Source organism: Zosterops lateralis (genome assembly GCF_965231275.1).
Source record: "Zosterops lateralis genome assembly, chromosome: 22".
NCBI classification, from domain to species: domain Eukaryota; kingdom Metazoa; phylum Chordata; class Aves; order Passeriformes; family Zosteropidae; genus Zosterops; species Zosterops lateralis.
In genome coordinates this window covers 3309781-3327109 of record NC_139782.1, presented here as the reverse complement: position 1 = coordinate 3327109, position 17329 = coordinate 3309781, and the positions used below count along the sequence as shown (strand labels likewise).

At 43.6% G+C, this 17329-nt stretch overlaps 1 protein-coding gene across 1 annotated transcript; it reads left to right on the top strand.

The window, feature by feature from the left end:
* The first annotated feature begins 24 nt into the window (after positions 1-24).
* LRRC38 (leucine rich repeat containing 38) lies at positions 25-14050 on the top strand. The gene is made up of 2 exons (XM_083876589.1): positions 25-667; positions 13269-14050. Exons 1-2 carry the CDS (start codon positions 40-42, stop codon positions 13520-13522), a joined length of 882 nt encoding a protein of 293 aa, XP_083732715.1. The 5' UTR covers positions 25-39; the 3' UTR covers positions 13523-14050.
* The last annotated feature ends 3279 nt before the right edge of the window (positions 14051-17329 follow it).

Genomic DNA, 17329 nt, shown 5'->3' with positions numbered 1-17329 from the left:
CTAGAAGTGGTGCTCATCACAGCCTCCAGAGCCTTGACGATGTTGCCATGCTTTCCTTCCTGCCTCCTGCCTTTTGCTGGCTTTGCCTGCCTGCTTTTCCTGCCCGGGGGTCATCTTTGCCCTGCTGTCTGTAGCTGTATGGACTACCACACCATAGACTGCCGGGATCAAGGACTCCCAAGTGTTCCCAACCCCTTTCCATTGGACGTACGGAAACTTCTTATAGCTGATAACAACATTCAGGAGATACCAGCTGACTTCTTTATATTTTATGGAGACCTGGTCTATTTGGACTTCAGGAATAACTCCCTCACCTCTTTAGAAGAGGGCACTTTTAGCAGTTCTACCAAACTGGTGTATTTAGACTTAAGCTACAACAATTTAACACAGCTCGATGCTGGGACGTTCAAATCAGCAGAGAAACTGATAAAACTGAGCCTGGGGAACAATAACCTGGTGGATGTGGACGAGGCTGCTTTTGAGAACCTGGACCAGCTCCAAGTGTTAGAACTGAATGACAATAACTTGCAGAGCCTGAACGTGGCAGCCCTGGAGGCTCTGCCCTCCCTGAGGACCATCCGCCTGGAGGGCAACCCTTGGGTCTGTGACTGTGACTTTGCCAACCTCTTCAGCTGGATACAGGACAATGCATCCAAGCTGCAGAAAGGTAAAGCTCTGTGTGCAGTCTGTGTGTCTGTGTGTGGCTGCTCCCATTGTCTGTGTGCTGCCCGCAGTTTGCTCAGGCTGCAATTGCATGTTTTCAGCAAAACCAGCCCGTTAAATTCCTGTTGGCTTCTTTTAGCAGCAGCTCCTCCCACTTAAGAAATAAAATTTAAGAGTTAAGCCCTAATAATTTTGATTTATGGACTAAACTTGCATAGGCAGTGAAAGAGCCTTTTCAAATTCATTCAGCCCAGAGCTGGTTCCCTTCCAGATTTCATTTTCTCTCTGGTAAATATATTTTCTACAATAAGCCCTTTGAGCAGCTGAATATTCTGTGGCAGCTCCTTAGGAAAACTGATTTTCCTCTCATTTTACTGATCAGTTCAGAAGCTGCTACAAAAGAGTTAAATCCCCATTTTATTCAACTGTGATTGTCAGCCCCTTCCTGGAAGTGTTTTGTTGTGATGGTCTGTGTTTGAAACACTCCAGCATCTCCATTTGGGCTCTTCTCATTGAAAAAGCACTGCTTCCAATAGGAGAAATAAACTGAAGTGGCTTTAGAACCCCCCAAAATACAAGATACATAATCCTGGTGTTTGAGCCAGTAATTTTTAGAAAGGCACAGAGGGGGGAGAAATAAAAATGTTAAGACTGCCATGTCTAGGGAATCCAGACTCTTGCTCCACATGTCCCCCCAGACCCCAAAGCCTCTCTTAATCCAGCTTTAGCAGGAGATCATCTCATACTTCATGTCTCCCAACAAGCACCAGGGAATAAACTCCTGCCACTGAGCAGCACCAGCTGCTCCCAAAGGCAGATTGCTGCGAGCAGGGAAACTTCAGGAGGGCCCAGAGGGGACACCTTCCACCACCCCAGGCTGCTCCAAGCCCCATCCAGCCTGGCCTTGGGCACTTCCAGGGATGGGGCAGCCACAGCTTCTCTGGGCACCCTGTGCCAGGGCTTCCCCACCCTCACAGGGAAGGATTTTTTCCTCACATCCCATCTAAACCTGCTCCCTGTCAGTCTGGAGCTGTTCTCCTGTGTCCTGGCACTCCAGGCTCAGACTCTGCAGTCAGTTATTCAGGTTCTTCCCACACTTGTGACCTTGGGTAGCATCTTTCTAATACACTCCTCTACATTGTCCTGAATATTCTTAGTTGTAGGTCAGCTCTTTTAAGGAAGAAGTGATCTGAGGGAAAAGTGTTGTTTTTTTTTTCCTCTCTGTCTCAGTGAAACTTTAATCTGGATTCTTTCTAAACCAAACCTGTTATCCCACCTTTCCTGATGCTATAGCTAAAGTTTGCTCAATTTCAATCAAGTATTTGCCTGTCTCTAGTGCTAAACATGAGTCCACACAGCAGTTCACTTTCCCCAGGCTTTTATTGAACTTCCAGGTTGTTCCCCCTGATCCTGACTGAGTCTGTTCAGTTTGAGTCTGTCCCACCTCTTTCTCTGCTGCCCCCTCAGTGTTTTAAAGTGGAGCTCAACTTATATATGGACATCCCAAGTCAGTGAGCTTTCCCACAGCCCTGCCAGCTCCCCAGTGTCTTCCAAGCTCAAAGTTGCTTTCCCACAGTGTTTCCTCTCATCCATAGCTGTATTTTGGCCAAATAGCTGAAAAATGACTGTAGCTTATCCAGATCTTCCAAACTTTAGGTAAGACTTGGGCTGGGAAGGCAAAGAGGGAAAGGAGCAAATATTCAAGTGGTTGATTTGATCAGAGCTGGATTTGATCAAATCCTCTAAGGATTTGGATTTTGTTGCTTGGAGTGAGTTCCTTGCTCTCTTCACACCCAGCCATGCCAGGGAGAGATGTGCACAGATGCAGAAAAGCATCACCAGGGCTTCTTGTGAGCTGCTGCCACAAAAACACTCCCTGTCTCCTTCAATAAAGCACCAAAACATTCCTCATGAAGGTGGCTGCAAAACTAACCCCAAAAAGGAAAGTCTGTCTCAATGACTTTTTGAAATACGTGGCCACAGTTGTGTACCTTGCAAAACAACTTTTGGAAAGTCGAATTTAAAATATTAGAATTATGATTTGATTGCATTTTGCACCCAGTTTCCAGTTTTTAATGATGTCCCAACATGATTCCCATTAGGAACTGATTACATTAGTGTTACTTGTCTGATTTGACTTATCCAAGGCCACACTTGCCTGGCCTTTCCTGGGAATAGTGGGAAGGGCAGCTCAATAACCACTGAGCATTCAGACTCCCTGCCTGCTCCTGAGAGTTCTGTAAAGCTGGAGATGAAGGATTCTAGCAGCAAACACACCAGGAGAAGTAGGGCAGCAGGTTTTCTGTCTGGAAACACAGGAGGAAAGATAAGGATGCATTTCCAGGGCCCAAGAAAAGATCTTGGCTGCCTCTGCTTTGGAACTCTGCAGCAGCCCAAGGGTTTGTGTGCACAGGGCTGGGAGAAGGACATTTACAGACAGATTTAGGGACTGGGAATTCATTTGGGTTCCTCACTTTGAATGACACTTAGAGAAGTTGGATGTGCCTGTCTGAGGGCAGCCCCTCAGTAACTGAAATATCCCCCAAGCCACTGCTCCACCTCTCACTGCAGCACTCAGGGAGCTCAGCAGCCCAAGCTGCCCTTGGCTTTGGCAAAAGAAACACCCAAGTTGATTTAAAAAGGGGAGTTTTGTCTCTGTGAACTGCAATCTGGATAATTGATCCTGAAGCTCAGTCCCTCTGTAATTAAGGTTTCTGGAGGGCTCAGTGATCTGAAATAAAAGCTGTGCTTCAACTCATTAGTTTTGCAGGAGTCAGGTCCATTTTCCTCCTGGCACAGTCCCAGAAATGGCTTGTAAAGTTCTGACTTCTGCTGACCTGCCTGCCCAGCTGCCTGGAAAGGCTCTGCCCAGCTGAGCTGCCTCTGCTCATCCAACTTGTGGCTTCCCACAAACAGCTGGGATTTCAATAATTTTACAGATTTCAGCATTTATTCATTTAGCTTAAAATTTAAATAAGGGCTTAATTTGCATTAGGTAAATACCCTCCCCAGATGATCCCCTCATCCTGGCAAATTTGCAGGCAGACATTAAAAAACTGCACTAAAATTTTGGGATTGAACCTAGCACTTGAAAACAGCAAACACTTTCTTTTTTTTTTTTTACCATAAAGAGATATTAAACCCAGCATTTTCTTCATGCTGCAAAACAAAATTACAAATTTCCCCTCTGATTATGTTAGTAATTGATTAAAAACAAGTTAGTGAGCAAAGTGCAAAGAAGGCAAAAGAAATGTGAAGAGAAGTGGGATGGTGCTAAGTGAAAAAAAAAATGAAAAGATCTTTTTCCTGGAGAAGTCAGTGTTTGCTGTTGGTCACAATGGTTAAAAAGATTTTCTGTAGAAGGATGTTTGGGTTTGTAGACATTTGTTATACCTAAATGGCACCTGGTGGCAAATGGTTATATTAATATTAAAGCCTTCCCATCAGGAGGAATATGGATATTAAGAATATAGATTTTTTTTTTTTTTTAACAGAAGAATTGCTGTTAGATCTTTATCCCTAAAAAGACAAATACAAAAACTTTAATGGAAGATTTTATTCCCTGGGGCCATGAAAACTCATAGAACAAAACAAATACCTTAAAAGAACCAATGCCTAAGTTGATCTACAAAAATCCACTCAGCAAGTTCTCGTATTGACCAGGCTTTCTGCTGCTTTCAGAGCTTGTTGTTCATCACATTTATCTTGGCTAAAAATGCACTTTTCTTTTTTTTCTCATCTCTCAACCAAGTTCTGTTAGTAATACTGTTTGAAACTCAGCAAAAGATTGTCACTGGTGCAAGTGACCTACAGAGCAGAGGGTTATGGACCTTCAATTTCAGTGTTTAAATACAAAGGGCTTTGATGGAATAAATTTTTGCTGAAAGATCTTGTTTAAAATTAGTGCAAAAGACATTTCTTGAATCCCTCTGAGGATCCCTTCAGGATGAGGGGACTGGATTCAGATAAATGTCTGTAACAAAGCAATGCAAATAATCTGCAATGGCCACATTGAAGGGCTTTGTTGACATTCCCGTTGCTGATTTTTGTTTTCTGTGAACATGTTTTGGGCAGCTGAGCCTGTGACCTTGTTTGCTAATGACTAATGCATTTTTAACATTACTTTTAATTAGAGCTTAAGTATTCCTGGGAGTGTGACTGTAGTGTCTCCTTTCTGTCATCTTGCCCTCATTTTGCTTTTTATTTCCTTTATTCCCCTTATCTTTGGGAAGCTGTGGGCAGTTTCTGGGATTAATTAGTTTATTTGTTTAGTTAAGATCCCCACTGCCCTTTGCAAGAATTAAAAATTTTGCTGCTCTCTATAAAAACAGTACTAGAAAGTACTGAAAGTACTAGTACAGTATTTTCAGCAAAGGTTTAGACTGAGTATTTTTCTGGGTAGCCTTTGTACATTTTTATTTCCAGGAACGTTGGAAAAAACTCATCCAGGAGTGGCCAGACACAGAATTCCATATAGATTTGTGCTGTGATAAACAAAATAGATGTTCTGAATGTCTGAAATTGAAGTTGCCAAAGCTCAGGTGAGAACTGGTGCTCAGGGCTCATTTGATCAATTGTTGCTCCAGTTTGGAAAGTTGTGGAAGTTGGAAAGTTTCTAAGATATTCCAAGAGGGTTTTAGTGTCAGTACTGACACAGATGTTGTTTAGCTATTTGAAAGGTTTCTGTAGCTTTCAAGCCCCCTTCAGGATGGATGGAGAAGTAAATTCTGGTAAAGTGGCATATTTTCAGATAAAGCCTGTCTGTGCAAAAAACAGGGGAAAAGGATGGCAGTGAGAGGGGGTAGGAAAAAAACCAAGAGCAGGTGACAGTGAGGCTGTAAGCAGGAAATTCAGACTGAACTCAGCCCTAAAAGAGAAATTCAGAAGTGAGTCAGTGCAGTGAGAATCATAAATAGAATCATTTAGATTGGAAAATACCCCCAAGGCCATCGAGTCCAGCCTGTGCCCGATGCCCACCCTGTCCCCAGCCCAGAGCTCTGGGTGCCACATCCAGGTGTTCCTTGGACACCTCCAGGGATGGGGATCCAAACCTCCTTGGGCAGTTCCAAGGCCTGAGCCCCCTTTCCATGGGGAAATTCCTGCTGCTGTACACTCTGAGCCTCCCCTGGCCCAGCCTGAGGCCATTCCTTCTCCTCCTGTTCCCTGGAGCAGAGCCCGATCCCCCCGGCTGTCCCCTCCTGTCAGGGACTTGTGCAGAGCCACAAGGTCCCCCCTGAGCCTCCTTTTCTCCAGATTGAGTCCCCCCAGATCCCTGAGCCCCTTTCCCAGCTCCCACAGCTGCCCCTCACAGGAGTTGCCCTGCAGACCCTTCTAGACCCAGGAGAATGGGATGGTTTTCCTAAGCCTGTTCAGACATTCCATGCCATGAGGTTCCCATCTCTTGCTTCTTGGCTCTTCCTACCATCCCATTCCAATCTGAGCTCTATTGTATAACTTATCCCATAAATTAAACAATCTCTCATTTCACTAATCCAGGCCTTCAATGGGTTTTACAGAAAACATTAAATACCTTCTTCAAAACAAAGCACAACAACGACACGAGAACACGGGTTTTGTTTAACACTTGAACCAACATCCAGCAAAGAAACTGAGCCTTCCACGAGTCCTCTTGACTTATCACTCTTTATTAGCACTTATTTGTTCATCTGCTGTGGAGAGAAGGCTCCTTAACTTCGTGTACCAATATAGAAGCCGAGCAGCAGCAGCCAGAGAGGACAGGCTGTTCTGTCCATTGCAGCCATCAGCTCTCCCCCAGTATCCTGCACATGCTCCCACATCACCAGGCCAGAACAGAAGATCTGTGTGTCTGGAGAGGAATGAAAAGCCCCAAGACATTTCACACATTCAGCAGCTTTTATCCCGCCCGAGCAGAAACTCCTCACAGAAATTACACTCCTTAACAAGCGCATCAAATCTGTTTCTATATATACACATATATAAATATATAATTTGATCTCCCAGACATTTTCAGTAAAATGATCTGACTGCCACTGGCTTTTCACTGTGTTTCTTCCATCCTAAGGTTATTAGAAGATGGGAGGACAGCACTTGCAGATGTGAACACCTGATGTTGAACTTTATATTTAGGCATTGAGATAAACTGCTAAGTATCCTCTGAAGCTGTTCTGCACATCTTTAGGGCACTTGGCCATACAAGTTTTACTTAGGGACCTAAATCTAGGCTTCAGGTTTTTTAAGCTTTACTGTTCTCATTGCTCAAGGCTATTTTCAATGCAATCTCACTTCAGAGGCAATGCCTCTCTCATGGCTTATTAATACATCTCAGACATTTGTGACAGTGTTTAAGGAGACTAAGGCAAACCATAGCTGGGAGCAAAATACCACACAAGAAACAACATGCCACATTTAAACATTGCAGATCTGTGTCAACTACATTCAGCAACATGAGGCAACAGCTAAATTCCAGCCGAAAGGGCAAATACCAATTTTACTCTTTAAAAAAAAAAAAAAAAAAAAAAAAAAAAAAAAAAAAAAAAAAAAGCCTATTGTAGTGCTCTTATATTTACTGTATCTGTAGTAGGGGACATGTGTGCATGCAGCTCATTCAGACATTTATGGTTTCAGATATTTCTGTGGATGTATTTCCATCCTAGTGCATGTCCCAGTGTGCCTTTGCATTATCTCATCCTGCTGTCCATTGCTGAATGGTAGGAAGCTCTTTGTCCTGGTACCTGCTTTTTTGAACTCTAAAAGACTCAAAAATAGGCCTTTTCTTTTCTTTTCTTTTCTTTTCTTTTCTTTTCTTTTCTCTTCTCTTCTCCTTCTCCTTCTCCTTCTCCTTCTCCTTCTCCTTCTCCTTCTCCTTCTCCTTCTCCTTCTCCTTCTCCTTCTCCTTCTCCTTCTTCTCCTCCAAAATTATAGCTGGGAAATCTCTGTCTGCTAACAGACAGACCATAGCATTGAAATGGTAATGAATTCCAGAGGTTATCCAATCAAAGATTTATTTATCATAGGGATTAGAAATAAGCAGAGAAACAGAAAGACCCAAGGAGTCCTTCATAACAGAGTCAAGTGGACCTGGAGAAAGTGATACCCTTGGTGCCTGTCTTTAGCTGTATAGAGGAGTATAAACCAAAACCCACAGTGCAGTAGGGCAGCAGTCAGTACATCCAGGGAAAACCCCTGGCACAGCCAGGAGCAGCAATGTCACTGCACTCCATGGGTTAAAAATTCCTGACCACAAGAAGCTGTGAGAAACGTAGCTGGATTATAGCTACAAAACCCCATCAGGGTTCAGATGAAACAGAACCTCTGGGTTTTTGTGGGAGTTTTGAGATGGTGAGATCAGTTCAGTTATAACTCTGAGGCATTAAAACATTGCTAGTCTCTTTTCAGTAATTCGCAAGGAAATTATTCATTATTTGCATGCAGACTGATTTTGGGCTGATTCTGTTTTCTAGAAGGTTCAGTTTTACAGGGAAAGATTTCATCCTGGGTGTAGTCCTGAACAGAAACAAACTCAGAGTGGTTTCTGGGATCTTGCAGCAGCCCAAGTGCCTGTGATTTCCTGGCAGGGTTGAAGTGCTGGATTGGTGGAGTTGTACTCCTCCAATATAAGGCATTCAAAGTCATATTGTTCTGATAATTTCATTGAAATAACTCTACCTGGAACCCTCCTGCATCACTTCTTTATGAACACACTTTCTTCTTCTTTTTAAAAACCCACCTCTCCTTTTAACATTGTGGTTCTGGAATTCCAGCATTTTTCACTTCCCATGTTACTTAGACAATCCAGTCCCCAGGGCACAGACCTGTATTTTCATCTTCATTTTCCCAGAGTTGAGACAAGTCTGGTGAGAGCCTTGCCTGGCACTTCAATCAGCACCAGAGCAATGCATCTGCTCCTTCTGATGGCATAGCAGGAGGATACAGGGTGTGTGACATTGTCCTTGGGACAGCTGGAGTCATTACAGATAATGGGATGGCCCTGACCAAAATAACCCAGGCTGTGTATTTATAGCACACTCACACTTGTTATTTCATTTACAGTTTTGTTTGGTATGAAGAAGCAACTCCTTGAATATGTTGTGGGAGCAATGAGGTAGATATATATAACTGTCATCAAAGGCTCTCTTTTGCTGCAGCCAAGCACTAAATACCAAACTGCTTTGAGATGCCCTTTACAAGAGTCCTGGCTGGTCTTTTGAAAGAATAAATTCTACAGAATAAATAAATAATAAAAATATACAGAAACCCATCCCCAAACAAACTATAAAAATTAATACCATTCAAGTAAAAGTGTGTGAAAGCAGAGCTCTGAGGTTAAATGGCATCTTCTGTCCTCTGTAGGTTCTCTGTGGGGACAGGGATTTGACTGAGCCAGTCTAGATGCAACAGCATCACACAAAGGAAAAACCTACACCCTGTAATTAATACTGATAACTTTCTACAAACCATTCTTTAGTTCATTGTTCATGCAGAGGGTGTTTAATGCCCTGGAATTCCTTCCTGCCCAGGGAAAGAACAAAGATGGATCCATTGCTGAGCACCAGAGGAACAGGACAGGTGGGGTACAGACCATCAGTTCTCTGGGCTGTCATGTCATAACAACCTACCTGTAAATAATGGAAATCCAGGGCTGTGTTCCTATGGAGGGAAGCAGATGAAATACGTTTGTCCATTTTTTCCAGGTGTGTGACCTGCAAGTGATGGTATTTTCAGGTGAAGCTCTGGTGCAACAACCACTGCATCAGCTTTGGAAGAAGAAATTCCTTGTGCCACCAGAGACAGAACTGCTGCTCTTACTCCTGACTGTTCCAAATGAACAGCCTGTTCCAAATTCTCTTTGGAGTCCAAAGAAAAGCTTCTCTTTGGCTGTGCTGGGTTTTTAAACAGTGTTGACTCAAATTAAATTGATAAAATCACAGACAAAGACCCTCTAAGTAGTTAAAAGTTAGAAAGTGGTACATTTGTGTTTGATTGCAATGTCGGGCAGCACAGGAGTAATCTCCTAAATATATGGGTGTGATTCACAAAACTCCAGCCCTCTATTTGTTTACAAAAGTCTTACATACTCAAAATGCTTATACATATGCATAATCTCAGCCCCTCCCTCATTTTGTATTGAAATGAGCCCAGAGTCCTTCATGTCTGTCCAATTCTTCTCTAGAACTGGGTGAGTGGTCTTTGAAATGAGTCAGTGATCTTGAAAGATGAAGTCAGAGACTCTTCCTTGCAGTGACCTTTCTACCTTTGTAAATGCTGGCAGGCTGATGTGACCTTTTGGCATAGTCCAATCATCTCTTGGTTGGTTCCAGCAGTTTCTGTGTCCAGGTGCTGTCACAGTTTCAATTATTCCAATAATCCATTTATCTCATTTCCTTCTACAAACAAAACTAAAACAAGCAAAACAAGCAAACACACGCTCTGGCTTGAGCATCTAATAATTATTAACTCATCCCTACTCTTCTAACTTAAATCCTAATCAATACAAATTGCTTCTACCCCTTAACTAAAAATCTTAACTCTTTAAATTCTTAACTCAGTGTCAGAGAAGCATCCACCCAACAGGACGGACTGATCAATGCTCCTTTCCCTCAGTCATTGCCCTGTGCTTCCCCTGAGCTCTATGCCCTGCCCAGGCTGCTGCCAGCACAGCTTTAGGAGGCTGCCCTGTGTGTGCACAGGAGAGCTCAGCTCATTGCTGTCTTTTGGAAAAGGTGGAGCAAACACAGCGTGGCTGAAGGTACAGAGGGGCCCTGCACTGGCCCCTGGTCTGGGGTGCTGTATTTCACCTACTGGCATCTGTTATTCCCAATAACTAAGAATTCTCTAAAAACTTGAGGCCACAGAAGCCTGTTGGGCTGTCACACAATAAAGCGAGGAGTAAATTCCCATTTGATCTATTTGGTTTGAGAACATGACCTAGATACCAGTACTCATGGCTACATGGAGAGGAGCACCTTTATTTCTCCTTACTTTATAATGAGTCCCAAAATCCTTGCAGTACAATGATTCTCATAACAAGAAATACTCTCCAAGTGTCTTGGTGTGTTGCAGATCCTCTGCATTCTGTGTGTTGTGATGTGAAGGGAAAGCTTCAGGGAAATAGGAACAGAGCTCAGAGTGCACAGGGTCAGCTTTGATCCATGGCAGAGCTGGTGCTGGGAATGGAGTGAGCTCCTCTCCATGTCTGGGGTCCTGGGCAAATCTACCATGGTGAGTTATCTCCAGAGCCAAGGGCTGCAGTGTGTAGAACTGCTCAGGACAAGAGTTTTCTTTGCTCTCTTTTTTTTTTTTTTTTCCCCACTATATTTTTTTCTACTTCCTCTGTAATCCAGATCTGATATTCCATCCCATCACTCCAGCACAGAGGTATTTTAAATGCTGCCAGTTGAGAATTTCTTTTGCAGTTGGACAGAAATTTTAAAAGGTAGAGCTGTTTATGGTCACCTGTGCCCTCTTTCTTTTGAGGAGCTTGACTCATATGCTCTGAAAACAGCAGCTCTCAGGAGGTCTCAACCTCTGTTAGACTGATTTCTTTTACAGAAACACAGTTGAACAGAAACTTGTTTTTTCTTGTGCTTGCTACAAGTGAAATGGAATTTGTGTAGGTGCTGTGTTCACTTGGTGCAGGTTCTCCTGCCAAAATGCTGCACTGATCTTTTCCTATTAGCAAGGAATTTCCTCTCCAAATGAATTTGCAGTATGTTGCAGTCATGCAACTCCTTTGATTACTATCCGGATTATATTTATTTGATAAAAAAAAATTCTTTATTTTTTTAAAATCTGCTTTAAAAGACATAGGTCTTGAAATTCCAGCCTATGGCTTTTCACTCTTCCCTCATTTCTCGTGGTTTTGAGTACGGAGGGATATCCATCTGTCCCCCATTTTCCTTACTCTGATTAATGCCTGGAGCTGCTACTTCCAAGACTTACTGAAATGAAAACATGATTTATTTGGTGGCCAGCTCTCAGTAGTTTCAGCAGGAAGGTTTGGAGAGGGCAGGTTTGCATCTCTTCAGGCTCTGTGTGCTCAGGTGCTCCAGGGCATCAGCTCCTGCAGGAGACAGGAACATTGCAGGGCCACATTTCCAGAAATCTCAGAGGATGTTTAAAACCATATAGCTCCTTTCTCTTGCAGGTCAGTTCTGAGGACAGGAGGTTTCACAGACCTCCAGAGCAAATTGTGCTTGTTCATCATCTGCTGTGCTGGGCCAGGGCACCCTGAGCTCAGGAAAACCAGTGTGGCTTTGGGCAGGCTGGCTGCTGACACTGCTGGGCAGCTCTCAGGACATCCCCAGTCAGCTCCCAGAGGAGCTTGAGAAGGAGAAAAGCCACAGAACTTTAGGAAAATACGGCACAAGATGGCTTTTAGAGATCAAAATTTAATACAGTCGTCATTACAAGGTCAAGACGGTCAGGGTGATAATTGGTTCCACAGTGGAATTAACTAGAACTCCTTCTCAAATCAACACAACAGCTGGGCTGGGCTGGATCCAGACATCAGTCAGAGCAGCACCATTAACCCCAGGGGCCCGGGTGTAGCAGTAAAACATCCCATTCCACAGTCCTCCAGCCACGGGAAAACCAGGGCTCACGAATGCAGAGGGAATCTTGTCATCACCACCCCTTGTTTGATGTGACACCATGGACAGAAATGCCGTGTACTGTGTGTGTGCACAGCAAGGCAGAGCCCAGAGCAGGGACAGCACCCCGGGATCAGCAGCAGAGGGAAAGTGAATAAGTAACTCAGCAGCAATTCTCATGTCATTATCACACAATTCTTACATTTCCCCTTTACATTCACGTCCTTAACAGTGAGACAAAGGCTGCCTTGCCAGCAGCTCTACAGACTTAATTCACATCAGTGCTGGTTCCATTCTAGTCCTGGTAATAACCCCCTCCTGATATTGCCCTGAATGAAGAGGGAGCTGGGCACATGCAGTGAACTGTGTGCCTTTACTGCCCAGGATCCAAATGTGTCCTCAGCACTTCTGAAATCTGGGGGTTTTTGCTTTCACTGCAAAGAGCCCAGCTCAGGGCACTCTCCAGTAATGCAGGGAGGAACAGTATCTGTCAGCCTGCAGGGCCTCAGGACAGCCAGAGAGAAAAGGTGGAAGCAGGACACAGATAAACACACATCCATTAAACCCAAACTGTTGTTTGACCAGAAAAAAACCCAACTCTAATTTGTAACTACACAGAAAAAAGTGATGTAGAAGGGTGTGGAGGGAACTTCAGTATCCCTCTTACCCTGTTTTGGAGTCCGAGTTTGTGTTCAGATGGAGCAGTTGGGAATTGCCTTCAGGTCTCCAGGTTTAGATGCATCCAGGGTTCAACATTCACTTTTTTAATTCCTCCAAATCATGGTCCTAGATCACACCTGATCCCTGGAAGGCTCAAGGTGAAATAACTTAATTTCCAGGAGATGCTCAAAGGGACTATGTCATGCCTTTTGGATAGTGACAGGTTTTGTTCCCTTTTTCCCTGAATATTGTACAATTTCGTAAACCTGGAGTTAACCCTAAAACTTTTCTTCAGCCATTCAATCTCTGACCCAGAACAAACAGAAGAATTCATCAACAGTCTGCTGATTTGTTCCCCTTTCCTCTTCCTTGCAGGTCTCCATGAAATCCAGTGCTCCCTGCCCGTGGAGAACAGAAGGATCTTCCTGAATGAGTTATCTGAGGTCAGCTTTAGTGAATGCAAATTCAGCTTGTCATTGACAGACCTTTTTATCATCATCTTCTCTGGAGTTGCTGTGTCCATTGCTGCAATCCTCTCCAGCTTCTTCCTGGCCACCCTGGTGCACTGCTTCCAAAGATGTGCTCCCAGCAAGGATGATGATGATGATGAGGACGACAGTGAGGACTGAATTCAGTCAAAACCCTTAAGTTTCCTTGGTTTATCAGTTACCAGATCATCAGCCAAAGTCTATGAGAAAAAAAAAAAAAAGTAGAGCAAAAAGCTTTAAACATGACTTAAACCCACAATGTGTAAGGATCCCTTCTAGGCACTGATGGTCCCAGGCAGGAATGGCAGAGCTGAGACTGTCACCTCTGCCTGCACATCTACCCTGCTGCAACCAGGCTGGGGTGATTTCCATGGTCCTTAATCAAACACTGCATTTAAACTTGAAGATTGAAGGAAAAAGGGGGGGAAAGCAAAAAAAAAAAAGTTTCCTGTGTTTTAAAAGATGAGTTTCCATATTGTCCTGATGAGATGCAGATTCTTACAAGAGCTTGAAGCTTGTTCTAGATACGCTTTGAACAGGACGGGGTGAATGGAAATGTTTCAGGTAGAAAATACAGAAGCAATTCAAAATAGTGTCTTTCCTAGATCTAAGTACTGGGAGATTCTGTTAAAATTCACACAAAATGCAATTAAAATGATTCCTAGGATTGTAGAAAGCATGAGAGGAAGGTTGGCATTTTCCCCCTCTAAAATTCTCCAGAAACATTCACCCTCCATTTAATGACAGCAATTGCAGGCACCATTCAGCAAAAGAAAAAAAAATATTTCTGTAAGTGAATATGATTCTGGATCTGAGTCATCCACTGCAGATGCCTGGCACTTCTTTGGTCATGGCACAAATACTAAATATAACATCCTTTTGCATTTTTAGATGCAGTGAAGTAAAGGATTTCCCTCCCTGTAGTGCTCAGCACCAGTAACTTGCAGCATCCAGTCCATTTAGCTATTTTAAAGCACTAAGGGCTATATTCTGCTCCTGGTTATACTGGAATAACTCAAATGAGATGAACACCATGATCCAAATTGGCAACTGTAGAGACAAAAGTGAAATCTGGCCCAACATATTTCTGACTGTATCATACATTGGTCAAAACTTGAGCTCTTCTATATGATGGTAGATATTTTTGTTAAAATTTAAAAAGACATTTATTACAAGAGATTTTTGGAATAGTGCTGGACAGCTTTTTAGGATAAGTATATTTTTAAACTATTTGTAATGGAAATATTTTTTTAAAAGCTCTGTGTATTTAAATTGTTATCTAGAGTAGCTGTGAGGGCTTAAAGCAATGAACACAATAGTAATAAACAAGCTAAGGACTGTATGCTAATATAAAGTAATTAGAGCTGATAAAAAGTAGCATTTGTTTAACAACTGTAAATGCTATTATTTCTTTTTTAAAAAGCACTTTTTGGTTAAAATACTGCCTTGCTCAGTAGGAGGGAACCCGAGGGTGACAGGGGGTGACAGGAGGTGACAGGGTCCAGCAGACAGACACCTTCCATCAGGACCTCCTGTGATCCTCCCCCAGCAGGGATCAGCTGGGGGGCCTTCAGCAAACCCCAGTCTGTCCGTGCCTCATTCCAGGACCTGCAGAGTGAGCACCACAGCGAGTTTATCCCTCCCAAGTGCTTTGGGGCTGCAGGGCAGGGCTGTGCCCGGGGCTGTCCCTGGGGATCTCTGCCCACCTGGCCCAGCTCTGGAGCTGCTCCCTTGGCTGACACGGCTTTGCTGAGTGTGCTGAGGTCACAGCCAGGAGGAGAGAGTTTATTTCTGTATTCAGTGCACTCACTGCTTCCATTTGTTAGGGGTATTACTGCTGAAAACACACCGAGACAGAATTAAGCAGGACGGTGAGAGGCTATTCTGTATTGATACTGTCTTATTCTATTGCAATTCCTTCCAGAGAAATGAAATGATTTTCACTGTGTAGTGCCATGATTATAAACAACACAAATATATTTATAATTTCAACCCGGGTTTTGATGTTTATTTGCACATGGGAATGAAAAAAGACAAACACCGTGCCTGATTCACCTTTCACAAGGGAAGTTTTGTGGGGTGGTTGGAAACACACTGCCCAGTGCAGCTCCTGAGGCACCTCCTTTCCCACAAATACGGATCTGTTATCAACAGTTTTATATTTAGAGCTGTGCAAATTGTTCAGTCATGGAATAGGAAACTGGGTCACACTTTTTATGGACTCAAAACTCACAACCCGTTAGCAAAATTTGATTTGTCCCACCAAACTTCCCAGGGAGTCACCAGTGGACATTTCAGCAAACACCTGCCCTGCCCTTGGAAATGAATTCATGGCTTTGTGTCATCAGCCTGGAGGGGTCAGTGATTTTGCAGAGGTCATGTACCAAACTCAAATATTGTGACTGGGCTCTGCTCTCACTTGCAGGTTCACCCCACTGTGGTGCTCCAGGAGGAAGATGTGGATTTGTTTACAATTTGTAGCTTTTTGTTCAACCCAAGGCAGAGCCCTGAGAGCTCTGGTTCTGTTTGGAGCACAGCACCCTGAGCACAGTGAGGAGCACACCGAGCTGACACCCACACAGCACAGCACAAGCTGGAGAGCCAGGCTTGGCAAAGCTTTATTTGGGAAGCTGCTATTCTGGATACTCCACAGCACCAAAGTGATTTTGCAAAGTAGGGGGTTTTTTTTCTGGATCAGAAACCATAATGATATTTTTAAACTCTATTTTTCCCTAAAAGTAATGCACATTTCAGAACTGCTGAACACCTCCAGTCAGTAATATCGATTCATTGTAAGCACTAGCAGTTGCCAGCTATTAAATTGATTTTGCATAGCTCTTAATTGCTGGTGAGACAGAACTTGCATTTAGTTCTAACTGAGATTTTTCTAATTTTATAGAATCTTGGGAGCAAAACGCTCTCCTGTTGGAATATTGCCAGAACTAGTGATCACCACAATAATCCCCTGCAAAACTTTGAAAGCCAATTTCATCATCATCAATAGAGAGAGGCCTGAGGGCTGCATTACTATTGCAGCTGTAGCTCCACAGAGGTGTAACAAGAGCTGATCCCCTCCCCAGGTTTTTGGCCATGGGGAGTGTTCCTGTGTGGGGATATTTCCCTGGCTGGGGTGTGGTGAGCCTGCACTCCCTGCTCAGGCTGCAGTGACCCACATTGGGATCAGAGGAGTTACAGTGGTGCCAAGTGAGAGCTGAATTTAGCTTCCCTTCACTCCACTGCCTGTAGGTGATTAGAAATGTACTGTGCAAAGTTCTTCATTTACAATTTCCCTTCTAAAATAGCTTCACTCTTGTGGTGCTCTCTCTTACTGTCAGAACCCAGCAGACATTTTACCTGCTTCAAGGGGAAGGAAAGATACTCTGCATGACCCAAATAAAGCGTTGCAGGCTCCAGGAGCCAGGAAGCAGCTGCCACATTGCCTGCAGATATGTCTCCTTGATGAAATGCTAGAGCTTGGTATGTGTGAGGATCCAAAACCTGTGCAAAAAAAAAAAAAAAAAAAAAAAAAAAAAAAAAAAAGCAAATCTGCATGATGTCATTGAGACAGGCTGACTTTTAGAAGTGTGCACCCTTAAAAAGCCCTGATCCACGAAATATTAAAATAAAGATCACCTCAAGCAACTGTCCAAACCCAGTATTTCCTCCCCAGTGAGCCACCATCTTTCTGAGGCAGCTCCTGCTGTGTCTCTTGCTCAGACATGAACATTAATAGGTCAGCTTTTACAGCAGCATAAAAATGCACTGGGATACATCAAAGGGGTGGCTCTGGAAGCTCCTACAGAGAACTGATGCCTTAAGTTTGAGCTTTCATGTATTTCACATTCTGTGCTGCCCAGGGGTGCAGCTCTGAGCTCACAGTCAGTGCTGGTGAGTTCCCTTCACAGAGCAGGGAGACAAAACAAATCCTTTTCCTGCTGCACACCAAGG

Coding starts and splice junctions, on each gene's coding strand:
- LRRC38 (XM_083876589.1), top strand. CDS start 40: ATGTTGCCATGCTTTCCTTCCTGCCTCCTGCCTTTTGCTGGCTTTGCC. Junction 668..13,268: donor TGCATCCAAGCTGCAGAAAG/GTAAAGCTCTGT, acceptor TCTTCCTTGCAG/GTCTCCATGAAATCCAGTGC.